This window comes from Schistocerca gregaria, chromosome 2, assembly GCF_023897955.1.
Source record: "Schistocerca gregaria isolate iqSchGreg1 chromosome 2, iqSchGreg1.2, whole genome shotgun sequence".
NCBI classification, from domain to species: domain Eukaryota; kingdom Metazoa; phylum Arthropoda; class Insecta; order Orthoptera; family Acrididae; genus Schistocerca; species Schistocerca gregaria.
The window spans coordinates 101177667-101200644 of NC_064921.1; the positions used below are offsets into that span (position 1 = coordinate 101177667).

Consider the following 22978-nt stretch of genomic DNA (forward strand, 5'->3'; position numbering starts at 1 on the left):
ATAATAAACATTTCGCTCGGCGGCAGAGTGTGCGGTTTTTTCTTCTTTCTTTCTTTTTTTTTTCTTAGTTTGTGAGACGATCACTTCTTATGTGAAATTTCAGCTGTTGATGTAACGTGAGAAATACATATTATGCCCTGAAATTTACCTCCAGAAAGTTAATTTGATACGTGGAAGATCTGACCCTTTTACCATCGATAGGTGGAAGTGAACGTTGAAGACGTGCATGCAATTATTTTATCATCTACGACAGAACTTACAGGTGTGGGAGTGGCAACACATAGGTCCAACTCGTGCATGATCAAATCCCTTTGCCACCAAACTGTTACCTAATGATCCACAATCACGTAATATCACCACTCAAAGATATATGAGTAGCAATATCAGCTGCTTATTTACCTTCATTGTGGAAACTTGTTAATCACATATAAGTTAAACAGAGAACGAATGTGGAAAATAGCCCTGAAGCAATAAGCTTACCACACCATGAAAATACATGAAATTTTCAATAAGCATTCAGATACATATGGTGGAAACTGGTAAAACCTGGCAAAGGTAGAAGATAATGAATACACAAGATTTAGTGTAATAGAATAGTCATACAGTTCCCTAGTAGGCCAACTATATAGGTTTTTTTTCAGAGTGATTTTTGATGAACATCGGACACGAACACTTAACTCTCCTTTCGAAACAATATCAAAATGTTTCCAATGCCTCTAAGCACTATGGGACTTAACTTCTGAGGTCATCAGTCCCCTAGAACTTAGAACTACTTAATCCTAACTAACCTAAGGACATCACACACACATCCATGTCCGAGGCAGGATTCGAAACTACGACTGTAGCGGTCGCGCGGTTCCAAACTGTAGTGCCTAGAACGGCTCGGCCACTCCGGCCGGCTATCAATACTAACCGCTTCTTAAAAATTCAATAATATCAAAGGTTAACAAAAGATGCCCATGCATATCACAAAAGTTCATGTATGTATGTTTCGCATCTCCTCCTAAACCGCTGCACCGGTTTAAATCAAATTTGGTACACGTATCCCTTACTGTCGAGCAACAATTTCCGAGGGTGAAGAACCACCTAACTGCCAAAGTTAGGAGATATAACGTCCTAAACAATAAGATGCGTGTAAAACTGCTGCATCATGCGTGACGCCTAAATTAATATTTCTGTGCTGCTAACTCTATTCGCAATAAATTTCGTCAACAGTACCCATATATACTGCTTAATGCACCTACAAACTTGTATCATGGTACCGCAGATAGTTCAGCAGATAAGACGCTATAAACAGCTGCTTGAAAAACTGCAGCCTTATGCATGACGTTCAAATTTATTACTTCTTTCGTACTAACTCTACTCGCAATATATTTCGTATACACTGTTCCCATATGCCGCTAAATGTACCTACAAAGTTATATCGTTTTATGACCCATAGATCAGGAAACATGTTGTCATAAATACAGAAATGGGTAAACAACTGTTGCATCACGCATGAAGTTTAAATAGATTTTTTTACTAGTAATACACACTATAGTCAAATCAGAGAAAATCCTGTCACTTAGCGGCGCCTTTGACAGATTTCAAGTACGAAGCAAAACGGCTTCGGGGCGAAAATAGTGGACGTCTATTGCGCTATGAAAAGCCGTTGCCGTAGAGACGCTCACAAAATTGAGTTGTAGTTACGCAAAGGAGTTGCAACCAGCCTACATACAGAAACTGTCAGCGATCATCTCACACCGAGGGTACTGCAGGAGTATATACACTGATGCGCCACAGAAACTGGTACAGGCATGCGTATTCAACTACAGAGATATGTAAATAGGCAGAACATGTCTCTGCGGTCGGCAACGACTATATCAGACAAGTGTCTGGCTATGTTGTTAGATCAGTTACTGCTGATACAATGGCAGGTTATCAAGATTTAAGTGACTTTGAACGAGATGTTATAGTGCCCGCACGAACGATGGGACACAGCATCTCCGAGGTAGCGATGAAGTGGGGATTTTCCCGTACGACCACTTCACGAGTGTACCGTGAATATCAGGTATCCGGTAAAATATCGAAACTCCGACATCGCTGCGGCCGGAAAAAGATCCTGCAAACACGGGACCAACGACAACTGAAGAGAATCTTTCAACGTGGCAGAAGTGCAACTCTTCCGAGAATCGTTGCAGATATCAATGCTGGGCCATCAGCAAGTATCAGTGCGCGAACCACTCAACGAAACATCATCCATGCGAGCTTTAGGAGCCGAAGGCTCACTCATGCTTCCTTGATGACTGCACGACATAAAGCTTTAATCGTCGCCTGTGCCTGTCAACAACGACATTGGACTTTTGATGACTGAAAACATGTTGCCTGGTCAGACGAGCCTCGTTTCAAATTCTATCGACCGGATGGACGCCTACGGGTATGGAAACCATAAATCCATGGATCCTGCATGTCAGTAAGGAACTGTTCAAGCTCGTGGAGGCTTTGTAATGGAGTGGGAGGTGTGCAGTTGGAGTGATATGGGACGCGTGATACTTCTAGATACGTCTCTGACAGGTGTCACGTACCTAAACATCCTGTCTGAGCACCTGCATTCATTCATGTCTATTGTGCATTCCGACTGACTTGAGCAATTCCAGCAGGACAATGCGACACGCCACTTGTTCAAAATTGCTACAGAATGGCTCCAGGAACACTCTTCTATGTTTAAACACTTTGTCTGTGTTGTGTTGGCAGAAGAGCCAACACCGTGTTAGGAATGGAGGCCGAAACGCCCGCGTTTTAGCTCACGCAGGCTGGCGTGAAGAGGGAAGAACTATACTGACGTGAGGTCTGGAACATGACAAAGAATGAGAATTCAGAATGCGGACATAATTAGTTTGATACTTATCTTTATCCATTAATGATGGACGTCGCTCTTGACGGTACATGATTCACAATATTATCTATTCAGAATACATTACTGAATATGGCGCCTTGCTAGGTCCTAGCAAATGACGTAGCTGAAAGCTAGGCTAAACTGTCGTCTCTGCAAATTAGATCGTCTGTAGGCAGTGAACCATAGCTAGCAAAGTCGGCTGTACAACTGGGCCGAATGCTAGGGAGTCCCTAGACTAGACATGACGTGTGGCGGCGCTTGGTCTGCAATCACTGATAGTGGCGACACGCGGGTCCGCCGTATACCGGACCGCGGCCGATTTAAAGGCTACCACCTAGGAAGTGTGGTGTCTGGCGGTGACACCACACCTGGCCATCAGATTCCCCAAACATGAACAGTACTGAATATATCTGGGATGCCTTGCAACGTGCTGTTCAGAAGAGATCTACACTCTCTCGTACTCTTCAGATTTATGGACAGCCTTGCAGGATTCATGGTGTCAGTTCCCTCCACCATTACTTCAGACATTAGTCGAGTCCATGCTACGTCGTATTCTGGCACTTCTGGGAGCACGCGGGGGGGGGGGGGGGGGGGTACACGATATTAGGCCGATGCCCCGGTTTCTTTGGCTCTTTAGTGTATAATTCTACTCGTAGGTAGTTTACGGATGCGTCTTCTGGAGCTGTAATTAAGAGCAACACTTGTTCTGAATTAAAATTTGAATAAGGACACCAGCCTACATGTGCGATTTGTCCTTCAAAAACTCACGAGAACGGAACAACTGAGCTCCCGATTATTTGAGGCGAGTGCAAGGCTTGCTACAATCTGCGACCTTACCAACGACGCAATTCTTGATGGTCAGATGCCCTCGTATTCACTCTAGACAAAATGTATGCAAGAGTGTTTGCTGTATCATGCTGCCCCGGGCGACGACGAGGAGGAAGAAACTCTGCCTCACGCGGTGACGAAGCACGCTGCGTCTCGCGAAACGTTTGCTGAAACAGGACGAAACCTGACGCGTTCCGTTTCCGTTTGGCAAAGCGAGTCAATGCCTGTTAGTTCGTGCTAACGTACTTACTCGATTTTCGCATCAGTATCTCCGAGTCTCTGTAAGAAAATCGCTCGCAGTTGTTGTGAGCCGGGGACAGAAGCAACGAGGGCCTTCTCCAACCATTCACGTTACGCGAATTTGTGAACTTTTCTGTACCATCAGCTTATTCTTACTCAAGTGCTGTTAACTTCTGTTGTTTCCACCTGCAGCCGTTGACACTTCGTAGTAGAAAGCTGCCGTGACCGTTGCCGTCGGTCAGGGATACACTTACGCTGACTCGACTATAGCAGAAAGAAGGAACAGGCGACTTAATGTCTGTGGTCAAAACAAGTGAAACTTTCAGCATTGCAGCGCGTCAGCAATCGTAATTATCTAAATAAATTATGAATAATCCGCTCGATTGCGAAAATTCCCGGTGTTTACCCAGGTTTCAACGTGGATAACCACGCCTTCTTCAGAACAAAACAAAAAAAAAAAAAACAGCTTGCCTAAATGGGCATAGTCAATTTCAAGCTGTTTTTTTTATTTTGTTCTGAAGAAGGCGTGGTTATCCACGTTGAAGCCTGGGTAAACACCGGGAATTTTCGCAATCGAGGCGGATTATTCATAATTTATTTAAAACAAGTGAAACGTCAAACGTTGCGGAATCTTGTGATGTATGAAAGGCGCTCGTTCGAAACGGCGGCTTTCTAATTCTTGGTAGATTAATGCCTGTATCGGACCAGGTCTCCATCTCGAAACCTCGTGTAGGAATCGATCCCGGAGCTAGTCCCGGCCCAGCAAATCTTTTTCAATTTAGCAGTTACTTTCATGGGTCCATTTACTTATATGATGTACCGATTAATAATTTTTAAGAAGTGGTTTGTATTGAGTGGCCGAGTGGTTCTAGGCGCTTCAGTCTGGAACCGCGCGACCGCTACGGTCGCAGGTTCGAATCCTGCCTCGGGCATGGATGCGTGTGATGTCCTTAGGTTAGTTAGGTTTAAGTAGTTCTAAGTTCTAGGGTACTGATGACCTCAGAAATTAAGTCGCATAGTGCTCAGAGCCATTTCGTTTAGTATTTATAACATAGCAATCTTGATGGGTATCTTTATGGAGAACAAATATTGGTAGGCTCACACCTATCTGAATTGCAGACAACGTAATGATCAGAAGTCTGCTACCCCGTCAATCACATAGATTAGAGATTAAATTTTTGAAAAATAATCCCATCTGGATACGTTAATGCATTTCTTTTTGTTTATAGAATTTCCTCACACTCAGAATCATTGCAAGCTCACTCAATTAATTTATTTTCTCTCGTGATGAAAGCCGAGGGTCGTAGCTACGCGATCTTAACGTCTTGCCATGGTTGGCGCGGCTCACCCCGTCGGGGGTTCGAGTCCTCCTACTGGCATGTGTGTGTTCTTTTTGTCCTTAGCGTAAGCTAGTTTATGTTAGATTAAGTAGTGTGTAAGCCCAGGGACCGATGATGGTTCAAATGGTTCTAAGCACTGTGGGACTTAACATCTGAGGTCATCAGTCCCATAGACTTAGAACTACTTAAACCTACCTAACCTAAGGACAATACAAACACATTCATGCCCGAGGCAGGATTCGTATCTGCTACCGTAGCGGTCGCGCTGTTCCAGACTGAAGCGCTTAGAACCGCTCGACTACAGCGGCCGACGGGACCCATGACCTCAGCAATTTACTCCCATAGTAACTAACCACAAATTTACAAATTTAGTAATGAGAGATCAGATTAAAGTCAAATACGTACGTAGCCAGAGCATTCTTGCCAGCTCTGCGAGAGCAGTGCGTATTTGTCGAGGTTGGGAACTATTCACGTGTCTCACCTAAAAATAGTACCCTGGCAGGTAAGGATTTATATGACCGTTTATCGGAGGCATTACTATCAAGTGCGGGAGGGATCCTGGAGCATCGTTTTGGTGCCCCGGATGAACGAGTATCGGGAACAGGCGGTCTGGGGCCACTAGGACAACAGCTTCAGGCCACGAGGCAGGCCCACAAATTCCTGCTTCCGTACCTTCCTACTGAGACAAAATTTACGGAACGTTAGGATTCGAAGACTTATTCGTAGAGTTAGAAGAGGGTGGTAGAATAAGAGTCAAAACACAAACTTATCGTGACTAGACTCCACATACTTTGCATTTAAGTCGATATATGGAGAAGTAGAGAACAGACTGTACAAGTATGTAAAGATTTCTTCAAATAAATCTAAAGTTAAGAGATAAATTAAACATGTAGACAGAAAATTTCGAAAATGCTGTTTCAAAACAAACACCAGATAAGGTTTTTAATGAAGGTTGAGGTAAAAAAGTTCCAAGTGTTTCTTTGCAACTGATTAAAACAAAAATTAACTGCAAATTTTTCTACATAATGTTAAGGGAGGAAGACAGCTCTCCAAACGGCAATTATATACCTTACAAAGATTGAGAACAGACGTAAAAAGCTACACAAATCTGTCGCCTGAGAAGGAGTAAAAATACTAATTTCGTTGATTGCCAACGTAAAAAAGAATTACATTTTAGTCAGCAAAGGTGTTGCGAGAAAAGGAAGAAATACTCAAAACGAAAGCGCGGTTTGGCAACAAAAATTAGATCTTTGAATTCAGTGTTTAGCTTTTGCCGACCACCATGCACTACCGTCAGGGTACATAGCAGTGGCAATAAAATAAACAACAACACTTTGAAAATAATTGTAGAAAAAAGAGATCTTAAAATATAGTATAATAAAACAGAGTATAAATAACGGGTTTTTATAAAAAGTACGACGTTTTTCTACTGGAGGTAGTATTTACCAAAACAAGAAGACAGGTGATAAACAACACATTTTGGCATTTCCATCAGTCTGTTACAAGTGGACACTATAATCAGTGTCGGTGCAGCTGGTGGCTTCTACGTATCCTGACATATTTTTCAGCTATTGCTCGCAGCACGTCACGCACTCTTTCTAATTCACCTAGATCCATTCGCAACAGATCACAGGCATCGTTCAACGCTTCTCTATTGTCTGGGTATTATCTACAAGTTGTGGACATACCAGTGACTTTAAATGTCCCCATTGCAAGAAACCCAACAGATTCAGGTGCAGTCAAAGGGGAGGCCATCCTAATGGACGTCCTCCACCAATTCATCGCCCGTGAAACATTATGCTGAGGTATTGTTGGATGATCCATACGAAATAGCGTGGTGTCCCGCTGTACATAAATCATAAGCGTTGTTTTTCTGCAAGGATAACTTTCTCAAACATCACTGGTAATTCATCTAGCAGAAATCGGTGATATCATGCACATGCCAATCTTTTTGACCCTACGAGTATGACACCGACAGTTCCTGCCCATACAATGAAAGTGAAGCGGTAAAGCTACGTCCGTGATTGCTCAACGACTCACACGAGGGTGTTGTAGTAATTTACTATGGCATCTACTATGAATCGTCTATAAATAATAGGTTGAAAGAAATTTCAGCCATTTGACTGGTACTTGTCCATTTATTAAAAGTCCAATGGCTGAAATTACTTTCAAAAAATTCTGTGTGACTATTGTTCCCCAAGAAGGATAGATCATTATCTACCAACAAAATGCAGGCTGTGAACTGAGATCTTTGACAGCTCATACCTAAACAATTATTTGTTTTCAGTCATATGACTATAGTTATTTTTCTTCTAGTTTTCGCCAATACTACAGCCTGTAGGAATATGAGACTCTTCTTTTTTCTTTTAAGTAGCATGTTTAAATGTGCAACAGACTTCATACACATATCTCAAGGAGGATGAACATAGCCTTTAATTTGGTAAAATATGTGTACAAAAACAGATATATCCACACTTAAAAAGAGTTTCAGTATGTTACAGTAATAAAACCAGAAAGACTATATGCAGCTGAAAGCTCGAATTTTACTGAGAGCGAAAACACGAAACGTCTAGGAGAAGCAGAGCAAAATTTTAAGAAAATATTGGTGTCAACAAATCGTAAATACAGGAAAACGAGTAATGAAGATCTGTTCGAGAATACTGAGAAATTAAATATAACGAGAAGAAACTTAGAACGAGAATTTATGGCCAACTGATGCGGATGAATGGAAACAGAATATGAAAGAGAATTTAACTGGAAAAAGGAGCTCTGGTGCCAGATGCCCCAAGATCTGAAAGAGTTCCAGATTGAAGAACATGAAATTGTGAAAAGATGTATTTTCCAAAAGGAGGCTTTACATTACCGTCTCTAGTGAAAACCAGAGAAAGAAAATTGGAGAAAAGCATCCAGAAATTCGGAAACAACAGCACTCTAATCGAACGGAAACTTACTGGAAGAACCTGAAGAACAAAATGAAGTAGATATTTACAGGTACCGCAGGAGAATAAAATCAATATTTTTAAAAGTTTTCTTGTTAACGCACGTTTTGCTTTGGAGATCTAATCGTACGAAAGTTTACGTTCTGTAAATTTTCATTCGAGTGGCTAATTTCACACAAAATGCGGAACAATAAACAAAGATCGACTGCAAGAGGATGTAGAAGACAATGAAAACCTTAGCATTAAAGATAATGATCTCTCCATTGGAAGAGTATTTAAGATTCGCCTCTCATTTGAATATCCGTTAGGGGGCTGCAAAGGGTGAGGAAACCATGAGAAAATGATTGAATGACCAACCAAAGGGAAACATTCTAGGTGTTGGATCGCGGAATGTCAAGAGCATGAACGCCGTAGAATATCTAAAAAGGAAAATGCATGTGTTTTGTCTAGATACTGTTGGGATCAGTGAAGCGAAAATGAAAGAAGATAAAAATATCAGGTGGGCAGCATAGAGAGTTGCATCAACAGTAGCAGAAAATCATATAGCGGTAGGTGGGATTCGTTATTAATGGGAAGTTACGTTAGAAAGTGAGTTAGTTTGAAAAAATTTGTGTTAGGATTATTCTCAACGAAACGATAGTAAACCAGCACCAACAACCACGTTTTAGGTACACACGTCAAACGAACAAGGAGCAGATGACAACTTAGAGAAAATATATGACGACAGACGACAGTGAACAGGTAACTTAGTATGTAAAGACAATGATAATGGCATGGGGATGAAGGACTGGAACGTACGACCTGTGGAAGATATAACTAGGGTAGAGTAGGTTGGAATATGTCCATCAAGTAACTGAGGTCGTTGGGTGGAATTGGTTCTCTTGGGCGAGGAAGTCGTGGCGGGCCGCATCAAAACTGTCAGAAGACTGATGACCTGGAAAAAACAATAATACTAATAATTTCTACATTGTGTGGGATCGAGAGGCAAGCATGAACATTGCAATCGTACATAATCTGTGCTTAGATAAGAGTAAAAGCAGAAGCTGCTGGCGTCACTCAGTTGAAACTGATTTCTGATCGGAAGAATAAACTGATTATGAATTGCGTAACAGATGTAGAACATGAAACAACAGCTGAATTGCGCAGAGGTACAGTATTCTACGTCAAATTCGTGCTGTTTTAGATAAAATGAGCCTTTTCTTCAAGGAAAGTCAAGTCAGAAACGAACTTAACCCTAATGCTGTGAACCATCCTTCACATTAATGTTCTAACGAAGACGTCTAGTAACTTTTGAGTGAAATGTTTCTAGGTTATGCCTGAGACTGGTCATTTACTGATGGCTTTTAGTAAGCATCTAAAAGAGATAACTACCAAAAAGTATAAGACTTACCGTAATTTTATCTTTGCATTATTGTTTCTTCAAATTTTTTATGGTTAATTAGCTCTGCACAATTCCCCATAACTGAATCATGGGACTTAGGGAGATAGATTTTACTTTGTGGTGCAGTGTGATAAATCTGACACAAATCCGGAGAGCTTTACTAGGCTGTAGGAGTCGGTACGTTGTTCCTTGATTCCAATCTTTTAACTGACTCATCCAGCCAATTATAGGTGAACCTACAGATTAACGATGATTCTGAACCACTGCACAGCTCGCCATTTTTCAGGTTATCAAACATTTTTCGAGGTGAAAGACATCTTAAGTAACAGATAAAAATGCGGGTACTGATCGTGAATGGGACGCAGGACTTTTGGATACATAGTCGAACGCTGTACTATTTTTTTAGCAAACATTGTATTGACATTTCATTTCGCTTGGAAATGCTTTTCATGAAACAGCATTAATTCCATCTAAGAAACTTTTTACAATACAACGAATGGAAAAGAAATTTCTGTATCATAAATCTAGGAGCACTAGATTTAATATGTTACTTTCCTCTTCTGACTTCTTATGTGTAAAAAATTCTTCTGTCTTGTAAGTGGATAATCATACTTTTTTTTAAAACTGTACTTACATTCTTCAGTCTCTTCTAAAGCAGTGTTAATAGATCGGTACTCACAAGTGATATGTGTCGAATAGAGTACAAATGAAGTAATTCAGCGCACGATGCTCATCAGTGTTCAATAGTTATTGTGTCATATTGTTCTTCCTCGTAAGATACATTAATTTTACGATATAACTTGCTTATGAAATATTATTTTCTAGTTTTTGCCAAATTTTCCGTTGTGATCTCACCTAGTGTATTCGTTACAGAATGTTGGGTTTGTAATCCTCAGTTGAGCCTAGATCTGTTTCACACAACACATAGAGCCACCGAGCCACATATTAGTTTTGTATTAACTAGAGAGGACTGCAAAATTGTTTGGAAACATTTGTATGCGCCATGCTGCGTGCTACTTGCATCCATAACTCTTACTTAGTACGCCAATACGAGAAGACTGTCATTTCCATAATTTACAATGGAACTGGCTATTTCTGTCATTATTTTGTATATATGAAACTAAAGAAATTGCTCATTTTAGCCACCAAAACAATAAGTCAATAACTAATGTAGAACTAAATAGAAATAAACGCATAGCTGCAAATCCTTGTAAATTACAAAAAGTGTGAATAAGTGACAATAACGATGAATTAAATACTTACCTTTTACTAGTAACAGACAGCTATCCCCGGAAGAGAAATGAGATATATAGGGCATTAATGATGTCTTAATGATGTCTTAAAGAGCAGACAGAACCTAAGACAATGCTACAAACGCTGCTGCTTGTCTATTCTACAGTTTCTGTTTCTTTAACAATTAACCCTCACAATTATAGAGGTATAGGGTGCAGATCCTATTATGCCCACATTTTGAAAATGTTGCATTCTAATCAGTAAATTTACCTTTGAAAATTTGGGAAAAATATTCATTGGTTTTAAGAAATTCTTCTACCGAATACCACATATGTTTTAAAATATTCAGTTATGCTTAACCTAAAACTATAAATCTCTGTAGTAGATGTCATTTTCCACAGCGAATGTCGTATTAAATATTACCTGAGTCAGAGCAATTATTTCACATCGCTGTCTCTTTGGAGACTACATTGAGAGTAAAAGTCTGCGAAAATGAACGAAATTGGCATTTTCAAAATTTTTTGTGGTACTGATAAGGTTCGTAGTAGACTTTACTGAAAGTGCGTTGAATTTGCTAAAAGTGTGCTAAAACGTATTTTCAGATTCTGGACACTGCTTACGCACCAGTACCTCCTTAAAAATTATGTTGCTAATAGAATTAAACAACAATTACAAAATTAGTTTCTTTTTTCAATTTTTGAAGGGTGGGCATAAAGTGCTACCACCCTTCCTTGGTAACACACATTATGGAAAATGCCTTGGTATGGCCAGGGTTAATAACTTGCATAGCAAGTGGCAGTGGTGACTAGTACGAGGCATTTCTTCTGTGTACCAACGCGGTGGTCTCACAAGACTCTTGGTGTACTGTGTACAGGGCGACGATGGAGGGCCGCTGGAGCAGGACGGAGTGCTGGTCGGAATCGTCTCCTTCTCACCGACCTCGTGCTCAACTCAAGGGGGAGCCGCAGTCTACACGAGGGTCTCCGCATACATGGACTTCATCACTGAAAACATTTAAGTGATCACTACTGCTGTCTACAAGAGGCTACTCGTGACGATGTCTGAGGTTTTCAGCTTTCTCCCGTACTACGAATTCTTACCAAGTACAGAATCATATATGCAGCATAAAATTGTATAACTTGTCACTCCTTGAAATCAACATATTGAAATGTACTATACTAAGAGGAAATTGTACTTTAGATCTATACAATAAAAATAATCCTGTAAGTAACTGTCTAACGCATAGATCATTACACCTTACCGCCGTCATTGGAGCAGACTAACTATCTAGCATTCAGTTGGTATAGTTACAGTTTTGTAAATGGTGAGCGTGCAAAGACAACCTGTGAAACATTACTAAATGCCTTCTTTGAAAAATACCTAGAATACATAGATGCAGAGCCCACTCATGATAATAATGTACAGGATCCTATAGTAACTAACAGACTAGTAGATTTAGGGCAAGTACACATAGGTACGTTTTCTGGACTGGGGAAACAACTTTGAACCAAACATGTGTAAGTGGCTAGCCTAAAGCGAATCATTTCCGCTGGCTTGAAATGTGATCTGTTCAACAACTTTGTGAGAGTAACTAAACATTCATTGATATACTCTTTTATAAAAAAAAAACCTCAAATATCGACGGATGGGAACCTACAAATCGGTAGGACAGATGAGGATTTAATTTTAGGCACCAGGTCGATTAAATTCAAAACACCGTACTGCTTTATGTCGTCTTATTAAAATTGCAGTTTTCTTCTCAGTTTATGGGTTGGAGCTACGAATGAGGATAAAGCTTGTAGGAAGGATATATCTAGTTCATGATATACCAGTATGCCACGTGGTGTGGGATAATCTGGATTCGTAGTGGTTAATAACGCAGTCTCAAACTCAGTTATTGCTTATACAAGTCTTTTCTCTTTCGCTTTATATAAATTTTACATGTTCTGTTCATTTGAGGTTATGAGTTTCAACAAATTCATTTTGCCTTGAATTCAGAGATTCCTATTGCAGAAATTTCTTACATTGCAAAGAGGAAGCTGGTGTTTGCCTTCAGTTTCTTCTGTCATTTTCTTGCTATTCTGATATGATGAACCACAAAAATATACTTCCATCATGTAGACACCTTTTCTTTTCCAAGTCTTGGCCAGTAGTTTGAGGTAATATATTCTGCTTGTAGGTAAATTGTAGAAAATAAAAAGAAAGTTTTCTTCTGTTTAGTTGAAAGGAAACGAAAGCACTTTGATATGCACAAAATAAAACGTTTACATTTGCTTGACATCAAACAAAACTCAAAGAAGCAATGAGACGTAATAGTCGCCCATGGTTCTTGCACAGTATATTATTTACTCTGAGAGGTGCGTAACACAGAAAGACAACTTTAAACCGATAGATAAATAGTTCAACTTCAGTCAGAAGCAGCAACCTTGTACATTTTTCGATGTGTTTTGTACTCCGGTCGCAAGACCAAAGTTAACATAATACGTCTATAAGAGGGTAAGTTTCAGGCTGTACTACGTTTACTAAATGTCCCCACTACATTATATTTCAACTTTTGCTTTGAGTTTCGAATGCCACAGAAAAACGATGTTACTCAAAGTACTTTTTTTTCTTCATCCGAATATCATGGTGTTGATCTATGTTTAACATTTCCCCTTCGTCAAAGTATGATAAACAGCTTGGAAATACAGAAATCATATATTCCTAATATGGCCAGTTTGGTGGCGATCTGCCAAGTATGAAAACTGAAGGAAACTTCACAAGCAATCTTCATGCTTTTTTTGGAATTTTCGCTTTTGAAGTTTTATTCAGTTACCACACAGAAATCAGTTGACTATACGTGATAGTCCTCGCCAGCAATTCTCTCGCGTAGCTGATGCAGAAATGGTGTAGCAAAACGCGTTCCTTTTACCCTTTACGGTAGTAATTTAATAAGGAGTGACACAGATTGAAAGCTAAATACTGAAAACGTTAGTGTTATTGCTGGGATTAAAGAAAGTTTATTTCCAGTTATTTGTCAACTACAGTAGCTCAATGAAGATTTGTTTCAGTAAACTGGAAGTCTTCCCAGCCAGCTAGAAGTGGTTTCTGACTGGAAAGATGAAAATCACCAAGAACATATTAAAATTCTTTTATTATTTATGATTCCAGAATGTCTGACTTCTAAATCAAATCGGGACTCCTACATTTACTTCATGCTGAAAAGTCAACTAAAAAATCATTCTTGTTGGTGATAGACGATGGATGATTGTCATGTACAGCTCTCGTATCCAAATCCACAGAGTGAAAATGAGGTTCACGCCAGTATTTTCATCAGACTCAAAACGTAACACACTTCGTGATACATATGTTATGTAGTGGTAAAATATAAGACAACTCTAACTGTTGAAAATATGTGTCAACATGTCTAGATGGAATGCCAGGTCTGTTTCACAGAGGGTACGCTTCTGCAGTAGCCCCATACTTAACCTTCATTTATAGTGAATCTCTCGTCCAGTGGAAGTCCCACATTACCGGAGAAAAGCAATGGAGACTCTCCATTCTAAGAAGTGTAAAGGAACGGACATAATGTTACTGACAATTATTCTGAACGTCGGTCTGCTGCATAATTATTGAGCACATTCTAAGATCGAACATAATAAACTTCTTAGAGAGAGAAAAGCTTATACCCACAATTAAAATGTATGTAGAAAATATGGGTTGTGCGATGTTCAGTCTATCATTATCTCATACGACTACTGTGCCATGGGTAAAGAGCAAAATGCTGATTTGATATGTCTATAATTTTTTTAAAAAATTGTCAGAGTGCACAGTGTAGACTGTTAACGGAGGTTCGAGCATATGGAATAAGTTGTAAAATACGTGATTAGCGTCAAGGTTGTTTACGTAAATGAAGTAAGTGCATTGTCCTAGACTGTGAGTGTTCATCGGATACAAAGATATCGTCAGTAGTCCGACAGGAGAGTAAAACAGAGCCACTGTTCTCCTTATTCCTAAACGATCTGACGAATAGGATGATCAGAAAACTGCAACTGTTTCTTAATGAAGTTACGGGAACACTGTGAGGGGAGCCAAGGTGACTTCAAATATCTCTTATATGTGTTGAATGACAGTTTAATTATAGAAAAATGGAATCTAAATCATATGAGTACGAAAAGCAATCCTGTAATGTTTGAACACAGTATCAGTGATGTGTTGCGTGACATAACCGCTTTGATTAAGTTTCTAATCATAATGTTGCAAATGTATATAGAACAGTATGAGCACGTAAGTTGGGCTACAGGGAATGCTAGTGGTCGACTTCGGTTCATTGGAGGAAATGTAGGAAACCGTAACTTATTTATATAGGAAACCGCCTAAAGAACACTTGTGTGATTCATTCCTGAATACTGCTTGCGTGACTGGGGTCAACAATAGGCCTTGATAAGCAAGACGTGGTTCAGAGGCGTGCTACTATATTTCTTACTGGTAGGTCCAGTCACCACGCAAGTGTTTCAGAAATGCCTCATGTACCAAATGAGAATCTGATACAATTAAATTTTGCTCTACACATTTGAGGATGTAAGGATGTAAGATGAACGAGTGAACTGAAATGTGTACCATTTCCAGGACTTGAACGCAGGTCTTTTTACTTACTTGGTAGGTACGCTTGCCATTACACAACCACAGCACTACAACAAACGTAGCTGCAAGGACTACTCTTGTGCAACGCCCTCCCTAACACAAACTCCATGCTGAATATGAGGACCGAAGTTTTTGTGAGGGAGGGCATGGCACAAGGGTAGTTTCTGCGCGGCTTTTAGCTATAGTGATGTGGTGTAATTGCTGGCATACCTGCCTCGTGAGCAGGGAGATCTAGGTTTAAATCCTGGCTATGGCACACATTTTAATCCATTTCCTCAGCTTTCATCAAATAAGAATCACCGGAGGGAAGAAGACGATGTTTTTGCAAAACACTATTGAGACAGGTTAGAGAACCTGTGTCCACGATAGAATTCAGAACGATCTTACTGCCACCAACATACGTCTAACATGTGGACGGCGAAGACAAGATCTGAGAAATTAGGGATAGTACATCAGAATATTACTTTTTTATTGTTTTTGTTGATTGTCACTTACAATCTTGACACCCGACACATGGAATCCAGTGCTGGTTGTATTTTCACATAGCTGCGGAATGTTTTATGCAACCATTATTAACACTCACTTCAAGATTTATAATTTAATCTTTCTTAATGATTAGTGAAATGAATAATAAAGAGTACACAAAATTTTAAAAAAGTTGAATGTAAAGGGAGAACGTCCAAAAACCGTAACCATAAGAATACAATTTCTAATCTTATAAGCTACCATCTCAGCACGTGGATTATTGGCAATATCTGGTTTTAACAACAGAGAAACCTCCGAATTAACGAGGAAATACTCTTCAGGCAAATTCAGTTGCGGAATTCTGCATGCATGTTTCCTGCTACCCTTACTTACTCCTATGCTAGTGAGTCTCCGATTGCTGGGGACAGCACGCTATACATCTAGAAACGGAGTTCCAAAACTCCCACACCATCCCCAAACAATAGTGAACCCAGCTCTCGACAGCCCTGAGACTGGACCACAGTTGAACTAGTGCCATCGTCTGCGGTCCCCGTGGAGTCACCCACGGGAATCTAACGGATTCAAGAACTGATAACGTGGTCGGTAAGCGCCCATAAGCTCCAGACACACACACACACACACACACACACACACACACACACACACACACACACACACACACACATTCACACACACACACGCACACACCACACGGAGCCACCACACAAACGCCTAGCAGCCCAGTCTTGCTTGGAGACCCACGTAAGTAAACTCTAAGTTCCCACTCATCCTACTTATTCTGCCATAGCTATCACGTTGTTCATCACATTTCAATGCTTCTGGTCGTCCTCAGTGTCGAAATTAATTTCGACTTCGGTGAATCATCGGTGATATTCACTCGTTCACTCAGCTCACTTGAGCATTATCACTTGAAAACTGGGTTTCTGTTGGACTCTTAAATATTTTCTAAGTTCCTTCCCAGATGTCTCATTCTCTACGTGTTTTACCAAATGTCATTTCTCTTTGTCTCTAACAGTGTCAGTGTACCAATATCTGCGGAATCATACAGCTAGTAATTTTTCCTTCACTACAGTTGTGAGTAGAAATCGAAAGGGCAAGATTTTCGGAACGTTAGAAGTACCTTCTCGCATAAATGTAAGTGTAGATGCAGATGTGATCTATGGGTCTCCACTTAATAACTACAGATTTTGTTTGCTGTTCTGCTAAACGACCAAAGGAAGATATAGAATTTTATAATTCACAAATTTCCGTGACCAGGAGAATCTAGAAATGAAAGGGTATGTTGTGACGAAATTTTCGAACTTTTGCCCAAATTTTAAGTGCTGTATTTCAATTAAAATTGTGCTAAGCCTACAAAACTTGGCCAGCTGTTTTAACAGCTTGCACTGTGCTAGTGTTACATGTTTTATGTCCTGTTCTCCTCCTCGCATCCAAAATTGCCAAAAAGATTTTGGAGCGACAGAATTCATCCTAAGACGAAGTAGCCTGATTTCTTCACATAATTATTCAGTTAGTACTGGTGTTTCTGGTATGTAACTGTGAGTAACAGAATTACAATATTTTTTAAAAGTATTCCAGAATTAGCACTTAAATGACTCACCCTTCGGATTTAAAAAGTTATAAGACATGGGAAACGCTTGATGCACTGCATACTATGTTTTGATTGTTGTTGTTGTTGTTGTTGTTGTCTTCAGTACTAAGACTGGTTTGATGCAGCTCTCCATGCTACTCTATCCTGTGCAAGCTTCTTGATCTCCCAGTACCTACTGCAACCTACATCCTTCTGAATCTGCTTAGTGTATTCATCTCTTGGTCTCCCTCTACGATTTTTACCCTCCACGCTGCCCTCCAATGCTAAATTTGTGATCCCTTGATGCCTCAAAACATGTCCTACCAACCGATCCCTTCTTCTAGTCAAGTTGTGCCACAAACTTCTCCTCTCCCCAATCCTATTCAATACCTCCTCATTAGTTACGTGATCTATCTACCTTATCTTCAGCATTCTTCTGTAGCACCACATTTCGAAAGCTTCTATTCTCTTCTTGTCCAAACTAGTTATCGTCCATGTTTCACTTCCATACATGGGTACACTCCAAACAAATACTTTCAGAAACGACTTCCTGATACATAAATCTATATTTGATGTTAACAACTTTCTCTTCTTCAGAAACGCTTTCCTTGCCATTGCCAGTCTACATTTTATATCCTCTCTACTTCGACCATCATCAGTTATTTTACTTCCTAAATAGCAAAACTCCTTTACTACTTTAAGTGTCTCATTTCCTAATCTAATTTCCTCAGCATCTTCCGATTTAATTTGACTGCATTCCGTTATCCCCGTTTTGCTTTTGTTGATGTTCATCTTATATCCTCCTTTCAAGACACTGTCCATTCCGTTCAACTGCTCTTCCAAGTCCTTTGCCGTCTCTGACAGAATTACAATGTCATCGGCAATCCTCAAAGTTTTTACTTCTTCTCCATGAATTTTCATACCTACTCCAAATTTTTCTTTTGTTTCCTTTACTGCTTGCTCAATATACAGATTGAATAACATCGGGAAGACGCTACAACCCTGTCTCACTCCCTTCCCAATCACTGCTTCCCTTTCATGCCACACGACTCTTATAACTCCCATCTGGTTTCTGTACAAATTGTAAATAGCCTTTCGCTCCCTGTATTTTACCCCTGTCACCTTTAGAATTTGAAAGAGAGTATTTCAGTCAACGTTGTCAAAAGCTTTCTCTATGTCTACAAATGCTAGAAACGTAGGTTTCCCTTTCCTTAATCTTCCTTCTAAGATAAGTCGTAAGGCCAGTATCGCCTCACGTGTTCCAACATTTCTACGGAATCCAAACTGATCCTCCCCGAGGTCCGCATCTAACACTTTTTCGATTCGTCTGTAAAGAATTCGCGTTAGTATTTTGCAGTTGTGGCTTATTAAACTGATAGTTCGATAATTTTCACATCTGTCAACACCTGCTTTCTTTGGGATTGGAATTATTATATTCTTCTTGAAGTCTGAGGGTATTTCGGCTGTCTCATACATCTTGCTCACCAAGCTGGTAGAGTTTTGTCATGACTGGCTCTCCCAAGGCCGTCAGTAGTTCTAATGGAATGTTGTCTTCTCTGGGGGCCTTGTTTCGACTCAGGTCTTTCAGTGCTCTGTCAAACTCTTCACGCTAAATCTTATCTCCCATTTCGTCTTCATCTACATCCTCTTCCATTTCCACAATATTGTTCTCAAGTACATCGCCCTTGTATAAACCTTCTATATACTCTTTCCACCTTTCTGCCTTCCCTTCTTTGTTTAGAACTGGGTTGCCATCTGAGCTCTTGATATTCATACACGTGGTTCTCTTCTCTCCAAAGTTCTCTTTAATTTTCCTGTAGGCGGTATCTATCTTACCCCTAGTGAGATAAGCTTCTACATCCTTACATTTGTCCTCTAGCCATCCCTGCTTAGCCATTTTGCACTTCCTGTCGATCTCATTTTTGAGTTTGTATTCCTTTTTGCCTGCTACATTTACTGCATTTTTATCTTTTCTCCTTTCATCAATTAAATTCAATATTTCTTCTGTTACTCAAGGATTTCTAGCAGCCCTCGTCTTCTTACCTACTTTATCCTCTGCTGCTTTCACAACTTCATCCCTCAGAGCTACCCATTCTTCTTCTGTTGTGTTTATCTTCCCCATTCCTGTCAATTGTTTCAACCTACAGGTCATAACCAATAGATTGTGGTCAGAGTCCATATCTGCCCCTGGAAATGTCCTACAATTTAAAACTTGGTTCCTAAATCTCTGCCTTACCATTATATAATCTATTTGATACCTTTTAGTATCTCCAGGATTCTTCCATGTATACAACCTCCTTTTATGATTCTTGAACCAAGTGTTAGCTATGATTAAGTAATGCTCTGTGCAAAATTCTACCAGACGGATCCTCTTTCATTTCTTTGCCCCAATCCATAATCACCTACTATGTTTCCTTCTCTCCCTTTTCCTATTGACGAATTCCAGTCACCAATGACTATTAAATTTTCGTCTCCCTTCACTACCTGAATAATTTCTTTTATCTCATCATACATCTCATCAATTTCTTCATCATCTGCAGAGCTAGTTGGCATATAAACTTGTACTACTGTAGTAGGCATGGGCTTTGTGTCTATTTTGGCCACAATAATGCGTTCACTATGCTGTTTGTAGTAGCTTACCCGCACTCCTATTTTTTATTCATTATTAAACCTACTACTGCATTACCCCTATTTGATTTTGTATTTATAACCCTGTATTCACCTGACCAAAAGTCTTGTTCATCCTGCCACTGAACATCACTAATTCCCACTATATCTAACTTTAACCTACCCATTTCCCTTTTTCAATTTTCTAACCTACCTGCCCGATTAAGGGATATGACATTCCACGCTCCGATCCGTAGAACGCCAGTTTTCTTTCTCCTGATAACGACGTCCTCCTGAGTAGTCCCCGCCCGGAGATCCGAATGGGAGACTATTTTACCTCCGGAATATTTTATCCAAGAGGACGCCATCATCATTTAATCATACAGTAAAGCTGCATGTCCTCGGGAAAAATTATGGCTGTAGTTTCCCCTTGCTTTCAGCCGTTCGCAGTAACAGCACAACAAGGCCGTTTTGGTTAATGTTGCAAGGCCAGATCAGTCAATCATCCAGACTGTTGCCCCTGCAACTACTGAAAAGGCTACTGCCCCTCTTCAGGAACCACATGTTTGTCTGGCCTCTCAACAGATACCCCTCCGTTGTTGTTGCACCTACGGTACGGCCATCTGTATCGCTGAGGCACGCAAGCCTCCCCACCAACGGCAAGGTCCATGGTTCATGGGGGGGTTTTGATTATTAATAACTCAAAATCTTTCCATATGGATAATTGTAGATACATTCCCGTGATTTAATGGAACGTAGTAAGATATCCTTCGGAAATATTTCGTATAACGCGTCAACGGGATGTTTGAAATAATTATTCATTCCACATTTGACACTGATTCACACCTTACTTTCATTGTGCAGGAGTATATATCCCATGTAATGGAGAAATAAAGCAAACTGAATTAATAAGTGGAATTATAGATTTTGAGAGACATTTTTCACCATTTGACAGTTAATTAGTAGCCATCCCTTCACACAAGCGTAATTTCGGGTTTATAGCCACTCTCAAGTAAAAGTTGAGATGTCGCAAAATCTCCAACTTGCTTAAAAAACATATTATGAGGTATTTTAAATGTACACGGAAGAAAATAGATTAACAAAACAGTTTTGAGCTGCTAAAGCTCTTGTATTTCTTTATCACTTGGCTGCCCACAATATATATATATATATATATATATATATATATATATATATATATATATATATATATATATATATATATATATACTCCTGGAAATTGAAATAAGAACAACGTGAATTCATTGTCCCAGGAAGGGGAAACTTTATTGACACATTCCTGGGGTCAGATACATCACATGATCACACTGACAGAACCACAGGCACATAGACACAGGCAACAGAGCATGCACAATGTCGGCACTAGTACAGTGTATATCCACCTTTCGCAGCAATGCAGGCTGCTATTCTCCCATGGAGACGATCGTAGAGATGCTGGATGTAGTCCTGTGGAACGGCTTGCCATGCCATTTCCACTTGGCGCCTCAGTTGGACCAGCGTTCGTGCTGGACGTGCAGACCGCGTGAGACGACGCTTCATTCAGTCACAAACATGCTCAATGGGGGACAGATCCGGAGATCTTGCTGACCAGGGTAGTTGACTTACACCTTCTAGAGCACGTTGGGTGGCACGGGATACATGCGGATGTGCATTGTCCTGTTGGAACAGCAAGTTCCCTTGCCGGTCTAGGAATGGTAGAACGATGGGTTTGATGACGGTTTGGATGTACCGTGCACTATTCAGTGTCCCCTCGACGATCACAAGAGGTGTACGGCCAGTGTAGGAGATCGCTCCCCACACCATGGTGCCGGGTGTTGGCCCTGTGTGCCTCGGTCGTATGCAGTCCTGATTGTGGCGCTCACCTGCACGGCGTCAAACACGCATACGACCATCATTGGCACCAAGGCAGAAGCGACTCTCATCGCTGAAGACGACACGTCTCCATTCGTCCCTCCATTCAAGCCTGTCGCGACACCACTGGAGGCGGGCTGCACGATGTTGGGGCGTGAGTGGAAGACGGCCTGACGGTGTGCGGGACCGTAGCCCAGCTTCATGGAGACGGTTGCGAATGGTCCTCGCCGATACCCCAGGAGCAACAGTGTCCCTAATTTTCTGGGAAGTGGCGGTGCGGTCCCCTACGGCACTGCGTAGGATCCTACGGTCTTGGCGTGCATCCGTGCGTCGCTGCGGTCCGGTCCCAGGTCGACGGGCACGTGCACCTTCCGCCGACCACTGGCGACAACATCGATGTACTGTGGAGACCTCACGCCCCACGTGTTGAGCAATTCGGCGGTACGTCCACCCGGCCTCCCGCATGCCCACTATACGCCCTCTCTCAAAGTCCGTCAACTGCACATACGGTTCACGTCCACGCTGTCGCGGCATGCTACCAGTGTTAAAGACTGCGATGGAGCTCCGTATGCCACGGCAAACTAGCTGACACTGACGGCGGCGGTGCACAAATGCTGCGCAGCTAGCGCCATTCGACGGCCAACACCGTGGTTCCTGATGTGTCCGCTGTGCCGTGCGTGTGATCATTGCTTGTACAGCCCTCTCGCAGTGTCCGGAGCAAGTATGGTGGGTCTGACACACCGGTGTCAATGTGTTCTTTTTTCCATTTCCAGGAGTATATATATACGGAAGAGGCGCTGATGACTGATGATGATGGCTGCTTTCAGAGGCAGTCGTAATCCAACATAATTAAGGCGATATGGTGATCTACATAAACAACAGAGTGCGGATACCGCACGTGAATATCGTCAGTCAGCATGCTGCGAGAAGCGTTTCTTTTGATAGCTGGAGCCGCATGTATGCGTGGTGAGTCGGTGCAACACA

The 22978-nt window shown here is 40.9% G+C and overlaps 1 protein-coding gene across 1 annotated transcript in view; it reads left to right on the forward strand.

Annotated features, from left to right (window-relative positions):
• The window catches only part of LOC126336115 (chymotrypsin-like elastase family member 1), a 47947-nt gene extending 35876 nt beyond the window's left edge, over nucleotides 1-12071 (forward strand). The window contains exon 7 of the mRNA XM_049999593.1: nucleotides 11711-12071. Coding sequence (XP_049855550.1) covers nucleotides 11711-11854 — 144 coding nt within the window. The 3' untranslated portion in view covers nucleotides 11855-12071. The remainder of the gene's footprint in view (nucleotides 1-11710) is intronic.
• The last annotated feature ends 10907 nt before the right edge of the window (nucleotides 12072-22978 follow it).